Source organism: Bacillus rossius, chromosome 18 (genome assembly GCF_032445375.1).
Source record: "Bacillus rossius redtenbacheri isolate Brsri chromosome 18, Brsri_v3, whole genome shotgun sequence".
NCBI classification, from domain to species: Eukaryota; Metazoa; Arthropoda; class Insecta; order Phasmatodea; family Bacillidae; genus Bacillus; species Bacillus rossius.
Genome location: NC_086345.1, coordinates 13,384,938 through 13,402,858, shown reverse-complemented (window position 1 = coordinate 13,402,858; position 17,921 = coordinate 13,384,938). Strand labels below are relative to the sequence as shown.

The following is a 17,921-nucleotide window of genomic DNA, read 5'->3' as shown; positions in this document are numbered from 1 at the left end:
AGCAGGGGTGTAGCCAGGGGGGGGGGGGGGGGGGGTTAGGGGTTCAAACACCCCCCCCCCCTCCCCCCAGCACCAAATTTTTAATTAATTTCTTATTCATCACTCAAATTTCATATTAAAATTAATAATTTTACTATTACAATATTTAAATTTAAGTACCGAAAACTGCTAAAATATCACTAATTTTACACCTTAAAATCCAAATTTTCCCGGGGGAGGACCTTCGGACCCCCCCGCTTTAATACGGGGGGGGGGGGGGGGCCATACTTCTTAAGACCCCCCCCCATACACAAATCCTGGCTACGCCACTGAGCTCCAGCAATTAGGAACCAACGTAATTGAGACTACCAATAGGATATTAATTTAGTTTTTGAGCAGTATAAAAGTTTATTGCTGTGCTAATTCACGTTGGCTTACAAATTGCCACTTTGTACGTGTCGGGGGTTTATTGCAGTAAACTGATAGGATCACAGACCACCATTACCAGCAACCTCGTCGTCTTATTGCATTTTCACCGTAGTAAAAATTTGCATGTAACCATGTGACAAGACTTTCCTTAAGGTTGTCATCAGCAACTGTGCCTGCACAGTAGCATATAATCACGACGAGTGCATCTACAATTGAGACAGTTGATCCATATACTCATGAAATTGATTAGGTTTGACTACCTAGGTACTGTCTGCCTCCATAGTTAGTTGGGTAAGATGGTTTAAGCCCAGAGCTACAACCGGCAAATGGCTTGAGCCAGTGGCGGATCCAGAGGTTCACCTCGGAGGGGGCACTCTAGGGTTTCAGAATAGCCAGAGAAAAAATGTCTTAAAATTACAAAATTTGTATTTAATCTACTCACACTACACACAACATCCAACCACCAGATTTTATGATTCTAAAAGAAATTCATTAATTATATTAAAATATTTTATTGGTTTCAGAAACAATCATTTTTGTCAGCAATATTAATGTAGCAGACAACTGATGATTTTTCGGGGGGGTGGGGGGGGGGGCACTTGCCCCTGGTGCCCCCCCCCTTCTGGATCCGCCACTGGGCTGAGCGCTGGTAACCAAGAGTCCCTCAGGGGTGGGTTTTGGCCACGTGGCTGGAGACTGAGGAACGTTACCAGCAAGAGGTTCCCCCAAATTGTTGGCCACTCAGGATGCCTTGTGTAACGACCACAACTGGTTGACGGTACGCTAGTTTTATTACAAAGTAAACACAATTTAGAAGGTGCTGTTCCGCGTCCTAGCCGGTGTCGTATTGGAGCTGAGTGCTCGTCCCCGCCTGTTAGCGGTTACACATATCGCAGCTCGACAGCCCTTCTGGCGTTACACGCTGCGGACGCACGGATGACGATGTGACCCGATGTCTAAAGAACAAAGTACACCATGTATAACGAAACAGCTAAATCAGTGCCAGGCGTTGGGCACGAACTAAGTCCTACCAAGCTGCACGCAACGTACAATGAAAGTAGATAACAAATTTTACAGTGTGACGCATTGTTCCAGTTCCCGAAGTTGTGTCTCTTAGCACTGACGAGTTGTTACAAACATAAAACTGCACAGCGGCACAGTTCACGGTTGGTTTAGTTTCTCAGTTGAAGTCTGGGCAGAGGGCCTCTGCCTTGTGCCCGTGTTGTAGTGGCCCACGTGGCCACTGCAACGTCCCAGGTTAAATGCATTATGAAATTGTTCTGCACATTCAGCCTATAAGCAGCCCAGTGCAGGTGAAACTAGAGACCCCAAAGGTTTGACTATGGGGGAGAAACTGCAATTGCTGAAACTAAGACCTAGTTTTATGAAGTAGTACACTAGATAGTAGCTTTCATGATATATTGCTAGCATAGCTACATTGATTGTGAGAAGTAATGCGTAAGCTATTATCAGGCAAACAAACCAGTTAAAATTAATTCACTACATTTTGGTAGCTACATATTTTTGTGGTGTGACAAACCAAACTTATTTATACGTAACATGACCTTTTTATTTCAAAACAGCATTAAGTGTTCTTCGCACAGTTGCAACTACTTTTAATAAGTAGGTAATAAATCATAAAGTAGATAAATTAACATTACCAACATATAAATTTGTACTTGAACCTTGATGCCAAGATTTTTTTGCTAGTAGTTATGGGCCCACCCAACATATAGCGTCACATGTCGCACGAAAATTGGTTTCGGTTTCCACTGTAAGAGTAGCACTTCTATATCTCCCTCCATGTTCTGTGGGCTTGACGTCCGGCGGTCGTATGGGCACGTGGGGATCCTTTTTTTCACAGACGAGAGAGCCAAACGTCCGATCGTGCATCTTCGGTTTTTTTTTGTTCATTGTAAATAAATATGGTGGTGTTGATAAAAGGATACTAATGGTCAATTAGGTTAGCTTAGCTACATTATAAATACTTTAAAACATTGTGGACGGTTGATTTGGTTAGGATAGCTACATAAAATATACAGAAAAAAAGCATGAACTTCGGGTTTTGGCTCTCTCGTCTGTGAAATTCTTCCCGTATGCACGTAGTCCAGCGGCGGATGCGCAAATGAACACTCGATAGCACTGGAAGCCATCGACCTATCGATCTTCAGATCGTTCTCCTCGCTGCACTCTCCTGCACTTCCATTATGTTCGTGACATTCACACGCTATCGGGGCGGGCGTCGATGTGGCATAACGGCCTGTGCGACAGAGGAGCACTGACGGTTGGCGTTAAAGTATAGTTACCAGAACTAAGAATCAGTGGGACAAAGATGAAGGCTTCCTATGGCACGGCGCATCCGCCACAGGTCACGGCCTGATAGTGACTTATACACCTAATTTGTTTCGAAGCATATCTCAAGTTCGCTGCACATTCATGCAACTTCGCTGTTCGCTCGTTTAACTTTGCGGTCAGAATGAAAATCAACGTTTTGTGTCACTTATTTTTTCAGTATGTTAAATGTTACTAACCAAAAGAAGACAAACTTTCAATTTCGTTACGATCATCTATACGAGTGGAAAATAACCCTTACTGAGTGAAGGCAAAAAGTACTAATTTTTTAAAAATAATTTGAATAATTAAACAACGATTTAACGTATTATTTATGTAATAAACATAACCAAACTTGTATGTTAGTCTCGATCAAGTTTATCTTTACGCACGATGACCTACCCACCTAAAATGTTTGAATTTGACCAATTCAACCGTTAAAATAAACTGAAGTCTCACGAACTTGGGTTATTTTGGTGTTTGACAATATTTTCCATCGCACATATACTGTAATCTCTATGGAAATAGTAGGCGAGGCGCATGGTGCATTGCGGAACCGCTTCTACCTTCTACCTGCTGTTTTGTCTGATATGTGTGTAGCATCGTAAATGTTCGGTGTTCAGGGGTAGTTTACCGTAGTACATTTCGTTGTTAACTGGAATGCGCGGTGCGCGTAATGTAATATTTTACTGACAATTTTAAAGGTGTTCTTTTAGTAATGGTGAATCAAGCTAAAGCCGCTGATCCAATTGTAGGGCACCCTCCTCATTACCTCCATGAGTTGTCACAACAAGAAGAAGAAAGACTGGGAAATATTTTCAAATCACTCGATGTTGATGGCAATGGCAAAATAGACATTCATGATCTGTCTGTTGCTCTCAAAGAATGCGGTGTTCACCATGCATACGCCAAGGTAGGGGAACTGTCACTTGTAGAGAAACATAATGGTACTGTCAGAGAGAGATGGCTTTTGCTTCCGCAATCTCTGATGATGCTTCCTTCGTAGAAGTAGAGTGAGTAGCTTATATTAACGATTTTTTTTTTCAGTCGGTGCTTTATTTAAACAATAGTAGCACCATCCATAAACACCTTTTTCGGGATTTCATAACTTTGGTTGGGAAGGACCACTGGCTAACCTAGAATATGGGTCAGACCTGTTAGTTTATTCACTGTTTATCAATTTTATAAACCCTTACAGATATACTTTAATGCTTCTTGCTTTTGTCAATCAAGAAGAGAATTGATAATTTGGTTAATATCTTATATTCCCTTCGTTGGGTAAATGCAAAATGTGCATATAGTGTGATGGCCTGAAAAGGATGTTTTATAAATTAAGTAATGTTCGTATGTTCTCACTAAATAGCTAGACTATTTTGAAAGTTAAAAATATTTCCCATAGTTTCTGCGAGATGACGCCGGGATGGAAGATGAGTGATCTGCCTACTCATCCATCATGGGCCCCACCTTTAAATGTCATGTATGTAGGCATGTGTGAATTTTTTTTAGGCATAAGTTTTGTATCGCGTATCCAAGCCTATCCCTTGATCCTAATGGCATGATGCTGAATATATTGATCCCGTCTTACTAGATGCTTGCTGACTTAATTTAGCACATTAAAAGATCCTGAACACAACAAAAATTGTGATGTAACAATGAATTATGATCGTATTTTAATATTTTTGTTGTGTCCTGGATCTTTTGACATACCAAATTAAAACAACAAGCATTATGTACCACAGGATCAATCATACCTACAGGAGTTTTCCATCAGGATCAAGGAATAAACTTGGATACGGAGCAATTACCATTTTTTTTTATGCTTGGCGGCAGTTGGTCAGTCAATTATTAATTTTTTTTCCTTGTGTGCCTTACTTCCGATGCAAATCATAGGCGATTCACTCATTACCTGGATGTTAGGCTAGCAGTGACTCACCCGTCAGTGAACAAGCTGGTTTGGACGGGAGAAAAAATGAGCAGATATGACTATGTGTGTCTTGCAGTTCTCCTGCCCTTTATGAAGGGGCGTGGCACCGATTTGTGATTTATGCTTATGGAAAAAAAAATATAGAATAGGTCTTTTAGTACTTGCTTGTGACGTGTAACATCTAACCTTGGTAATGAGCAAATGTTCTCATGTGCTAATACACTTATAATACGAAACTGGGGCACATTTAATAACATACAGTTCTTTAAAAAAAATACTGTGTTTCGAACTACATTTCTGGACACAAAAAAACACGTACTTTCCGCGCCCGCCGCTAGAATTAGTTGCTAAGCAGCTGTGTCGACTACTGAACCATTTGATGGAAAAACTACCTCCCGGTCACTCCGAATAATGAACCGTCTGCTGCAAAGACGGCCGGATGGGATCTGGAGGTACCTATGTGATCCTCGGGTTCGCAGAAGACTACAAGCATAATGTTCCTTCCGCAGTGTGGATGTGGATGTGGATTTGAAGGTGAACATCATCACACCCAGTACAGAACCCTGGAAAGAAATATTCACACAAGTTGGTAATCCAACCTAGGACTCTCAGCCATCAAACACTGAGTCAACAAGCCGTGGTTACTTTTGCTGTTCCATTACCCCAGGGCTTTACAAACCTGGGTACCAGTTCGATATGACGCCTAATTTTTCCTTGCTGGCCACAGACTTCTGTCAAGATATAACTATTCAGTGGTTTTGAAACCGTCAGCAGCAAATTTTGTTGTCATAAAATCTAGTTGTACAGAAATGAATGGGCCCAAGAAACTGGGACAATATTTAAACTAGTCTGCATATATTTATTTTATCTATGGTGCACAGCAAAACATGAGCCTGTAGATAAAGTACTTTGTATCAGGGTTGGAAAAAAAAAAACAACCTGTTTTTTGGTTCAAACCAGGTTTTTTTTAAACCAGTTTTTTTTTTTTTTTTTACTTGGTTATTACATTGGTTCTTAGCATGTTCAAATGAAAGCTATACAACATCTACTTTCTGCAACTGTTGAACAAAAAAAGTTATAACATCATGGAACTGAAGTCCAGAAAATCTGCAAATCTGACTGGGACTTAACCACCAAAAAGGGGGATTTCCCCACAGAAGGAGGATTTTCCATAGATCAGGTGTTTTGCACAGAATGGAGATGAGTACAATGTTCCTTATTGAGTATCCAGTTTATATCAAAACTTTGGTAAATTGTTCCATATCACAGATACAAGTTTATCCCTTGATCCTGATGGCATGATCATGTGTACATTGATCCTGTGGTACATGATGCTTGCTGTTTTAATTTAGTATGTCGAAAGATCTTGCACATAAAAACTTGTCATATAACAATGAATAATGATTGTAAGTTAAATACAAAATATATTTTCCTTTTTATTCAACGTAAATTGTTATATCAACAATTTTTTGCCATGTGTAGGCTCTTTTGATGTACTAAATTAAAACAGCAAGCATCATGTACCACAGGATCAAAATGTACAGGATCATGCTGCTAGGATCAAAGGATAAACTTGGATAAGTGATATGGAACTTTTACCCTGCCTACTACGATTGTATACAATTGCTTCAGGTTCCTCAAAGTTTTATAAATATTTTTCCAAATCAAATATGTTTTTTTTTTGTAACTACACGGGCTTTGAATCACAAACATATCCAATTATTTTAATATTTTATGTTAAAATACTAACTGGATACGCAATAAGAAACAAGTTACCTGACTGGACAACAGTGCAACCAGAAGTAGCTTGGCTTCTGGGTTGTACTGTAACTCAGTAGGTACATAACTGCTCCCTGATAGTGGCGACTGCAATGTCTACCGAAACGTTGGTGAATTATTCGCCAAGGACACTGCTACAACCAAGAAGTCAAACTACTTCAGACAATGGCCGTGAAAGCCTGTGAACATTATTAGTGCAACCGGAAAACATAATTTTTTAGTTTTTTTTTTTTAATCTGGCTTCTGAACTTTGAGATTTTGTAGAGGCCTGCATTACTCCACTTTTATAATTACAGAGTAATTTCTGTCTGCACGGTAGGAGATGTACTCTCTCACCCTGTTTGTCTCGTGAACTGCTGCAACCGTCGCTGCGAAGGCGCACAATGCTTGAAGCGACATTGGTAATATCACACTCGAGACTAACCACACGCCACCTTTTAGCCAGTCACGTGTACACGCTCGGTTAGCAGCGCAGATTAGCATAAGCACTACGTACTTAGCTGTGAATAACAAAACGGGAATCACCAAGAGCAGTGAAGTGTACCTAGTAATGTCAGTTTTTTTAACATTTAGTTAATATACCTAACGACCAGGCCAGGAAAATGATTATTTAAAGTGGATAAGTAGTTTGTATTAGTTGGTAATTCAATTTGAAAAAAATTTTCTTCATTGGGTCATAATTCAGTAAGGGATAAATTTGTCATAGTGAAATCATTTACTGTGCCCCATGCAAAGTAAATATTTGATAAATTTTTTCACCAAAGTTGTGTTATAATAAAAGTTAAAACTTGTTTACGCTCCTTAATCTCAACCACCATAATCATTGTTCATTCTAAAAAAAAAAAAGCAAGTTTCTGGGGACCTGGAACCTTTAGTGTCCTGATTTTATATGTTTTATAATGCATATATATTTTTATTTTATTTTGGGTGCAAATATATTCGGTGTTCATGATGATTCTCCAATTCATTGTTTGGCACTTTAAAAATTGGTGTATATTTTACCTACTTGTAAGTTGTACACAAATATTTTTGTTTGTAGAATTGTTTACATTTGTTTTTATCATAATAAATACCCAAACTTCGAGGATAATAAAAGAGACCAAAATGAGGATAATGTATTAAATAAACACAGGTCAAACCATTATAATTGTTAGGTTTTTCTTTGTAATTCTTTTCATAAACGGTTGGAAGGTGCTGTCACCAGCTTCAATAGGTACAAGTTCTTCAATGGCTGGCCTTTGCCTGTCATACACATTCTAAGATATCAGTCATATGTTACAAACAGGCCTCTACAAAATATCTGAAATTTTCCGGATCCAGACACACAATCTTGGTGCCAGTGATAAAAAAAAAAAAGACTTCTGTTTTCAGATTGCACTGTTGTCAAGTTGTAAATATGCGATGTTGCCAAACGTTTGGGGAGGCATGGGTGCTGTATTCACGGAGAGTCCGCCATGGGGAAAAAAATAAATACTTTATTAAGTTCGTATTACTTAATATTAGATAATAAAATAGAGGCCTGGAAAGGTAATATAGGTTGTCCACAAATATATATTCAGGGGAAATTTGAAATTTCGGTCGTGGGAAGTCGGGGAAATTTTATCGCAGATTCGTGTGTGGTCACTTCACTATTTCCTGAAATCACTCCAGACAAAGATTGGGATGACCCCTTACCTTGGGTCATGAATGATCCGTGTTCCTATATCCCCATGTTCAAATATCTGTGGTTCGTATGGTGCGTCACAATGTCCAAGACTTCGTCCCACGAATAAAAAAAAAAAAAAATGGAATGTTGTTCACAAAGCTTCTGAAGTACCCCATAAGCAGATGTGTAGTGAGGGGTGAGGTCGTAAGATTGAATAGGGCATGCGATGGATTCATAATGACCAATTAGCTGCTTGCCAAAGCTGCGATTTGCATCCCCTGAGAAGGTACGGGATAAATTGAGGTGTCGCACGCCATTTTACAACCACAGCTGACTTCGAAAATATGTAATATCAGAAGGAACATCTTTGAGGAGCTCAAGCTGTCTTCTACAGGACCAGTCAAAAAGTAATGGCAGGTTGTACTGCCTGAAAATGGAAGGTTTATAAAAAAAAAATTTTTTGGCATTCCCTGCTACCCATTAAATTTATGCCCAGAAATTTCCAAACATTCTGATGATAAAAATTACACTGTGATATGAAAAGCAGCAATCAATTTGTATTAAAATGGAATTGGTTTACAATGTACTTATACCTTTACAGGCCTCTATTTTATTATTTTAATATTAATTTATCTAAATAATTTAAGCAAGTGTGTACAGTTACAGTTAAAAGGCATCAATATCAGAGAATGCTTGGGAATTGCAAAAAAAATTGGTTTTCAGTATGACAATCCGCTGGTGCAGTCAAGCCATGTCGCTCAGCAAAAAATGGTCGCTGTGATTTGAACTGCTTCCACATCCTGCGTGTTCACTCCGGATCTAGCTCCTTTGGACTTCTATCTATTTCCAAAACTCCAAACTTTCCGGGCATGGCAGGACGACAATTTTAGTCAGTTGAAGTTCTCACATGGAAAGGAAAAAAAAAAGAGTATTTTGCAAGCCGTGAAGAAACTCATTCCCGCTAAGGAATCACGAAGCTGGCAAAACCTGGGGGCAAGTGCGTTGAACTTCGAAGGGACTAAGTTGGAAATAATTATTTAAATTAAAAAAAAATTATAAATATACCACATTTTTAAAACATACTCAAAAGAATAAAATATAAAATAATTTCTCCTAGTCATCATCATCATCATCGTCATCATCATCCTCATCATCCTCAACTGTTTGCAGCCGTTGGTCGGGTCAACCAAGTAAAATGCATCCATCATCCTCTGTCCTTCCATCATTCCTCATTCTTAGGGACCGGAAAAATTCGCGGGTTCACTGACCTGTAGGATTAACTCCATAGTTCTACATACACTCGGTCAAATGTCACCCACTCATTGGCTGCTGTCTTGTGAGGCGTCCCAGCGTAGCAGCCTGTGATTCGATAAAGCTTTGGTTGGGTGTTTCTCATTGGCCCAGCGTCATCCAGGTGAGTTGTGAGCCTATAGCAGAGGCAGCACTGATGTATAACTATTTATATTTTAGCCTATCGCGAAATGAATTCGCAAATTTTTCTGGTCTCTACTCATCTTCACTTTATTCCAGTATTCTCTCTCCCGCACTCCTTTAACTATCTGCTCTTCCCACCTACTCCTTGGTCTTCCTTGGGCTCTTCTTCCTGTGTACTTCCAACGCCATCATTTTTCTAGGCAGCCTCTCTTTTCCCATTCTCTGGACGTGGACTTCTTGCTTTTTCAATGGTCTCATTGGTCCTGTACTGCCCTTGCTTGCACCATATTCCTGATCCTGTCTCATCTCGTAGCTGCCAGCACACTCCTCATTTAATTCTCTGATCTTCCCAGCATCTCTTACTACTTAACGATTCCTGTTTTCCAGAAATTTATGGAACGTTCGGACAAGAACAAGAGTGGGGACCTGACGTTAGCGGAGTTCATCCACTACGTCAAGGAACACGAGAAGAATCTGCGGCTACAGTTCACACACATAGACAAGAATAAAGATGGTGAGTGGTGTAGGTATTTTAAAAATGAAGTTGTTAAGTACAAAGAAAGAACCAGCCGGAGACTACTCAAGTACAGGCGGGGATTTTGAATCCGGCTTTCTTCGGTTTTGGTACATTCTGCAATCCGGCGGCACCAGTCGAGCCATTGGCGTTCAGAAACGAGGTGTTTGTTGACTTTGGCCCAGGGCGTGCCACTGTGCTGTCAGTGGTTTCAGTTCGCTCAAAGACTTTGTTGAATAGTAATGCTCAAGTGAATTTTTTCTTGTCATAGAGCATCTCATTTCTACTGTGGAGTCCCGCTAATCCGAAAATCCGGCTTATCCAAATGATTTTAGGGTAAAAAGAGTATAATTAAAAAAAAAATTCCCAACTTTTTATCAAATGTTAGTTTTTCGGTAACCTGCTCTGTCCGTGACCTCTTCAAATCAGTCAAAATGTATTTTTTATCAGGTACTTACTTTCAAAGTCCTTTCAGAAGCCTGAATAACAAATTCCATGTTTCTAACTTAAAAAATGATGTACTTCCCATGCAAATTTTCATCCCCTATTAAAGCCCTTGGTTGATAACTTTCAAAAATCCTTTTTTATTGCTCACGTACGTTATATTAGGAACTTCTGTGCTTCTAGATCCATCAGTTTAAGCTGTGCTTTGTCTGTCAGTATAGAGTATAGTATGGAGTAGATTTTAAAAATTATTTTTATCATCTTCACCCAATTATCAACATGTCTAGTAATTAAGTTCTTGTAAAAATGTTATAAACTGTGTTACGTGATGACTAAATGCTTATAGAGATGTATTTGACTACGTGCTGTTGCATTACAGCAATTATTCAGCTAATCAGAAAAAATATGGTAATCCGATCACGTCTTGGCCCCAATTAGTTCGGATTAGCAGGCCTCCGCTATACTTTATTTTAAAAATATCATTGTACTGTTTGTTAATTTTTTCTTTCTTACTTAAGTTTTAACTATATTGACCTTCAATAATCGGTCATAATCGCTAAGCCGGCATGACCTTGGTTCTGAATGATTCGAGTTTGAGCTTTTACTGTTTTACTAACAATATCTACACTAAATGGTGTTTGTCTAAAATGTCAAGTTATGTTGAGAGATACATAGTTTTTGCATTTCCTCTTGCAGGTAAAATTGATGCTGAGGAGTTAATACGGTCATTTAAAGAATTAGGAGTTGATATTGACAATAAAGAAGCTATGAATTTACTTCAGAGGTATGTGTTTATGATTTGTGTTTTGTGATTTATTTATTTATTTATTTATTTATTTATTTATTTATTTATTTATTTCTTAAAAGTATTTATAGTGTGTACATATTTTAAAAATAATATAATAATATTTTTGGCTATTGTGATTGGTGATTGTTGCATGAGGTAGGATAGAAATTTTTTACTTATTTCTCTGTGGTAAGTTTTGAGCTAAAATCATTCATTAATTTTAATATCTGAAAGATTATTTCTCTTTGGCAGTAGAAATAGTTATTACAAAATTTGTCATTCAAAGATCAGAAACTTTATTTTTATGATTGTTCATCATATAAGGTGAAATTATATTTATCTAATAATGCTTTTACTTACTTGTGAATGGTTAGGCCTACACTGTCAAATATTTATTAATGGATAGATTTTGCAGTTCATTTTGAAATAGTCTACTCAAGTTTGTAAATTTGTCATAGTTTTAAATTGACAAAATAAAAGTATGACTACCAAAATTGTTGCAAATTCATATTCATTTATGGCCACGTCATTGTCTGATAATGTAGGGAATAGGCAAAGGATGAAAATTATACTGTTTTATACAGCTAAGATCCTCTACAATGGATTTGCTATTAAAATAAAACATTACTTAGCCTTTAATATGAGCGAAAAATGGCACCGCACCCAACGACACTGAGAATTGCAGAAGTGTGTTAAAGTTGACAAACTTCCAAGTTTGATACTATAGCGTTTAACACCAGCTGATCAGAATCTGATACATCACCTACAGTGAAAGTCAACGATAACCGTTGATGGATATATTGTGTTTGAATGATATGACTTTATTGGCAAAATGGGGGGGGGGGGGGGGGGGGGGGGAAAGGAAGAAAAAAATAATTTTGTGGTAACATAGTGCTTATAAAATGGTTTTTGTGTGTGTTTTATGTGTGTATGCATACAAGATCTCCCAAATAAAAATCTGACTATACATTTCAACCTTTTCACCATATTGATTAAAGTTAAAAAAAATAAATGTAATAAACTCTTGAAAATGATTTAAAACATATGACGACCACTACTAAACAAAATTGGTCTGGTCAACAGAAGTATCCCCGATTTCCACTCCAATTTTCGGATTGGTTCAGTTTTGATCATTAATGTCTGTTGTAGCCGTACCAAATAAACGTTTGTTGAAAAGTTTAGCATTTATCATTCAACTTCAGATGGTTGTTTACAGGCCTTTATTCATGCAATGTAGTGGTCTTTATACATGCAATGCAGAGCTGACAAGCTTAGTTGAATGGCGTGCAAGTAGTGACGTGGAAACTACCTTTCCTCTCGGAGCTTAAGACATCAGAACTGTTGTGTGCCATGCAAATTGTAAGTTTATCCACATACACACACCACAGAAATAATTTTTTTTGTCCTGCTTAAATCAGATCTAGAACAAATATGTTGAATGAATGATTGAATGAAGGGGGCAAATCTGTGGTGGAAAATCAGAGGTAAAATTTAAAAAAATGTAGTTTTCACACTATTATATTACTTATGTAATTCACAATATGCCAAAATTTCACTACATTTAGCAGAAATAATAACAAAAATTTTTAAATTTAAAATACTTATCTTTTTATATATAAAAATGAAGGTTGTGTTTGTGTGTTCTTCTTCTATGCTATGATTGACTTGAAACTTTGCACGATTAACTTGACCTTCCTTCGAAACATGGAGAAGGTCACTGACTGGGTGATATTCTGATAAAACAAATCCTTAAAGCAGAATTTAATTATTCTTGTTCTGGATCAAATTTTGCCATTGCACTGATAACTCATCGTTTATCCTATCTCTATTAAATTTTGCATGCTTGACCTTTGAAACAATGGAGGTGTTTGTCTGTTCTGAAGTTGAAGTCAACTGATAAGCAATTGCGTAGCAAAATAAATTGCAGCTGTATAAAGGCTAATTTTCTATAAATTTGTTTAATAACTTGAAAAGAACTTGCTAGGAAGAATCGTAAAGATGCTATCATGTAGTGAATATTGCTAAACAAACATAATACCAACAAATCTGCAAGAAATTAGGGTTAAACTTCATAATAACCAAAAATTGTTTTGCTATTCAGAAGGAGAAAAAAAAATTGTGAAAAAGGGGAGGGGGAGGGGGTTAGAGGTCATTCTCATTTTGACCTAAAGTATTAACATGGCAAAGATTTTGTACACCAATTACTTACTACTTACCTCCATGTTTAAAACACTATAAAGGTCTCTGTTTAGGTGAGATTCGATAACACCAACCCTTAAAGCAAAAAATTAAGGTGGCTTGCGAGTAGTTTCGGATAATTATCGGTAAGTATTTTATTCTAGTTTCTCTTTTCAATGGTTGGAATAATAATGGTGGCGTGCGAGTCAAGAGAGATAGAAAGATAGGGTGACTGAGAGAGATGGATATAGATAGAGGGATAGAGAAATTTAGAGTGATGGAGTGAGATATAGATATGTAGATAGATATTCAGAGAGGTATAGGGATAGAGGGATAAAAATAAAGGGTTAGAGATGTAGAGATAGAGATAATTATACAGCTGTATTTATATAGACATAGACATATATATTTAGAGAATATGAAGATACATATAGAGATATAGACATACGGATATGTAGTGAGATAAAGAGTTATATAAATAGAGATAGAGAGATTGAAAGAGATGGAGTGAGATGGAGTGATATGAAGAGATGAATAGAAAGAGCTATAGAGTTATTAAGAGATATAGAGTTATAAAGATATGAAGAGAGATATATACATAGAGATGCTTTATGTGTGTTCAAACTTAAAAAAAAAATACAAAAAATAATTAGAGGCATTACAATGCATGCCGGGCATTAGCTGGTATACAATAAAATCAACAAAAAAACTTTGTATACACTTTCTTTAATTTTTTGGAATACAAATTTCAATTTTTTTTAACGAAAGTGTTTATTTGCATAAAATTTCGGTTGTTGTATAAGCACCAGTTTTTCTTCACTTTTTGACACCATATTTGTTTTACTCATTGGGTGGCTTTTTTTAAACTGTACAATGTTTTATAATAGTATACAGTATTGCCATGATTGCCTACTGATCCTTACTTGCTCAAGTTTGTTCGACCCCATGTTTATGAAAAACACATAATAAGCAAACTGAGCAAATTTATTTACATTCCATTCAATAAACACGTTCATAGTAAAGAGCATGCTTGAATTTGAACATGTTGAGGAGTAGTAGTGGTGGATAGCCTACAAAGTGTCGAGCAGTTATAAAGTCGTCGCCAGCAGAGTGCTGGCTGTTACGATATCAACCCGGCGGAATCTTTCTCCTCGGACAGAAATAGATTATACGGCATTTCTGTTTTATCTCGCGTCGTGCTACTCTGTCTGCATCATGAGGAAAATGCAGAAGAACCATATTGCCTTGGGGATAAAAATAAATACAGAGCTATTTTGTTTAGCTGTTGCTAGGGACAAGAACAAGATTATATGGTGAACCGAAATACACCAAGTCAAAAAGCATGATGAAACACAGCATAACACCTAATTGAAAGTTAATACACCATATAGCATCGAAATTCAAGTTATATCATGGAATTATCATTCAGCCAAAACTTAGTAGTAGTAATAATAATAATAATAATAATAATAATAGAATTGTCTAATGTTTGAAATTCAAGAACTGTTGTAATTTCCGGACAAAAACTTATACCAAAGTTCATGAATCAGAAAAATTGATTTAATTTGTTTTATTGGGCATCTTAGTCAATAAATTAATTTTAGACCATAAATGCTCACTTAAAATTATTTTTATTGTTCTGAACTATCATTCAAGACCAATTTATCAAACATTATTTAAAATAAAAGTGCAGCATAATAATTTTACCTCTCTTTTTTGATGGAGTGTTACAAAACAGCTTTTATTAAAATTAAAATAATAACACCGAAATCCCTTGTTTTGAAAATGAAACTGGCCTAAAAATAAAACCATAAAAACTTGTCTCTACTCATTAACTTTGCCTTTCACATTGTATTTGGTTTCAGTCTTTGTGGCAATGCTGGTGTGCCAAGTATTTTTGAGCAAAGTTGTATTTTTTTTGCACATGGGGTCTAATTGCATCAATAAAGATGCAAGAAACAACACATTGCATAATTCCCAGGCTTTTTTCGAACTGTATAAACAGTTTTCTTATGGCATTAAAAAAAAATGAAATAACGTTGTTACTACAGCAGTGTTAGGAAGTAGTGCAAACATTTAAGTAAGTTTTTTTTCTATAGAACTAAAATCGTACATGTTTTGGTCAGTGAAAAATTACAAAAGACTTTGAGAAGTTCGGTAAATTTTGGAGAATTCTGTTTGTACTGTTATAAATTCTTGTTGTGTTATTTGTATAAGATGATAATACAAAGTAATATTTTTTATCCAGTGCATACTTATATTCTAGTCCTTACAATTGTGTTGTAAACAATGTTCACTAAATGGTTAGTTAAATAAGTTTTTGCATGTTACGTATGGATATGTAAAATTGAAGTTTGTAGTGTACATTTTTTCATTTGCATGAACTACTTGTATTGTTTCACATGCTTGTTTCTAATTCTTTATCTTCTCTACTCTGTCTTGAGTAACAGAAAGGTACAGAGTGGTGTTTGTAACCACACACTTTACAATATAGATATTTTTTTTAATACAGGCGGCTCATTCATTAGAAGTTACCGTAACTCGTAGGGCTTATTTCTTTCATCGTTTGGAACAAAAAATGTATTACGAATGTGGGTTCTATTTCCAGTATTTACAGAGTAATTTGAAACATTGGAATAATGATGAATACATTGATAACCATTTCAGAGGTACATACTATGATGTTTTATCAGAATATATATATATATATATATATATATATATATATATATATATATATATATATATATATATATATATATAGTTGGTATATTTGACGCTGTTAAACTCCATTGGTCGATCACCATGAAAGTTGGTGCCTTTGAGTGTTTTTTTCATGGTGAAGGTTTTTATGCTATACGTTTTGCTGTAACTCGCCACTAGATGGTGCTGCAGTCCATTCACTTCTACATTGTTCAACTGATCGCCATGATAATTGGTATACATAGATATTTGAACACTGAAAATATTTGTCAAAAATATTGTTTATTCACTCGAATTATGGTAGATATTAGTATTAGTTTATTTGATTATATAGCCATTGGAATAATAAAAAAATATTGTTTATTCACATAAATTATTTATTTTAAATGTATGTAATTTATCATCAATTTATACAATTATAAATAGTAGAATCTTATCAATGTGAGTAAACTTTTACTTTTACAAAATTTAAAAAAAAAAAAACTTTTTTTTTTTTAGATTCTAGATTACATACGAACAATCCATTTTAGATATGTAGAGGTAAATAAATAAATACTAGCAGGATGTCTGCTGGGTTTTGCTAGTTGTTTATTATTATTGAGCATCGGCATTACGTGCGACAAGCTTGCAGAATAAGCTCAGGAAAGTTCCCGTCTACTTGCACACATGCTTGGCCACATGTTCGTCTACTGTGCGTGTTGCTCTGCGTTGGCCACGCACAGCTGTCGGTGATTACTGCAGTGGCATGCGTGGTACAGGGTGTCTACCGACCCTGGAAAACCTGGAAAAATCAGGGAATTCAATTTACTAGATCTGGTAGTATCACGCTGGTGGTATGTGTTTGGAGAACAATATCCTCCATCCATCCCCAGATGCGATAGACATATGCGAATACTAGGTTTTTTTTTTATGGCGAAGCGAATATCAAATCGAATGTTTAAAATATTCGCGAAGTCAAATTAAATTGCGAATATTCTCAGCAAGACTTATTTTATGAAATACTAGATTAAAGTAAAAAATAATAATTTTTTTTAAAGTTTGTAATGCTTGAACTGATTAAGTAATTAACCAATTGGGCCATATATAACAACAATCAATAAAATCATAAACTATCATAATATTAACATTGAGCATTCATAAAACAACACCTGAGTGCTGCATTTGATTTTTTTTTTATGTTAATAACTCTTTTTGTGCAAAACATACACAACACACAAAAAAACAAAATATTTTTCATGAGCAAATCTTAGGCTTCCATTTTTTTTTAAAAGCATCGCTACATATGCTTAGATTCACATCAGACGAAAAGCTTTGCTTCAGAACGGAAGCTTCATACAAAACAAATAGCAAATTTGCTGGCAAAGTCAAATATAATTTAAAGAGCGTCAGACAGGCGGAATATGCAAAAAGCTGTTCATTTTTCGGGAATAGGACTCACATTAATTACCTATTTTGCTCCAAATGAAGTAAGGCAAGTAGTTGCCACTCCTTATGAATCATCCTGTACGTTTAATGACATAGAGACACTGTAAAATATTGTGATAAATATTTTTTTTTATCAAAAGAGGATTAGCATTCTTGAAATTGTCATCTCATCTCAAGTAATTATTCTCTAAAATGAAAGATTTTCTATTTGTTGTATCACATTCATGATTAATGAAGCACTTTTGAAATATTTTTTACTTAGTTTTGTCTCTTGAGCTGTACACAATGTTGACTACTATAAGTAATATACCAAATATGTACAAGTTCTTATTGTAATGGACATCTAAAC

At 36.0% G+C, this 17,921-nt stretch overlaps 1 protein-coding gene across 3 annotated transcripts in view; it reads left to right on the top strand.

Annotated features, from left to right (window-relative positions):
* The first annotated feature begins 2,676 nt into the window (after window positions 1-2,676).
* The window catches only part of LOC134541205 (mitochondrial adenyl nucleotide antiporter SLC25A23), a 154,305-nt gene continuing 139,060 nt past the window's right edge, over window positions 2,677-17,921 (top strand). The window contains exons 1-3 of one of the 3 annotated variants that reach the window (XM_063384452.1): window positions 2,677-3,652; window positions 9,909-10,035; window positions 11,176-11,263. In XM_063384452.1, the coding sequence (XP_063240522.1) occupies window positions 3,458-3,652; window positions 9,909-10,035; window positions 11,176-11,263 (410 nt within the window). In that variant the 5' untranslated portion in view covers window positions 2,677-3,457. Of the gene's footprint in view, window positions 3,653-3,675; window positions 4,217-9,908; window positions 10,036-11,175; window positions 11,264-17,921 lie in introns of those variants that run through there. The other 2 variants (XM_063384453.1, XM_063384454.1) reach the window with 2 other exon arrangements.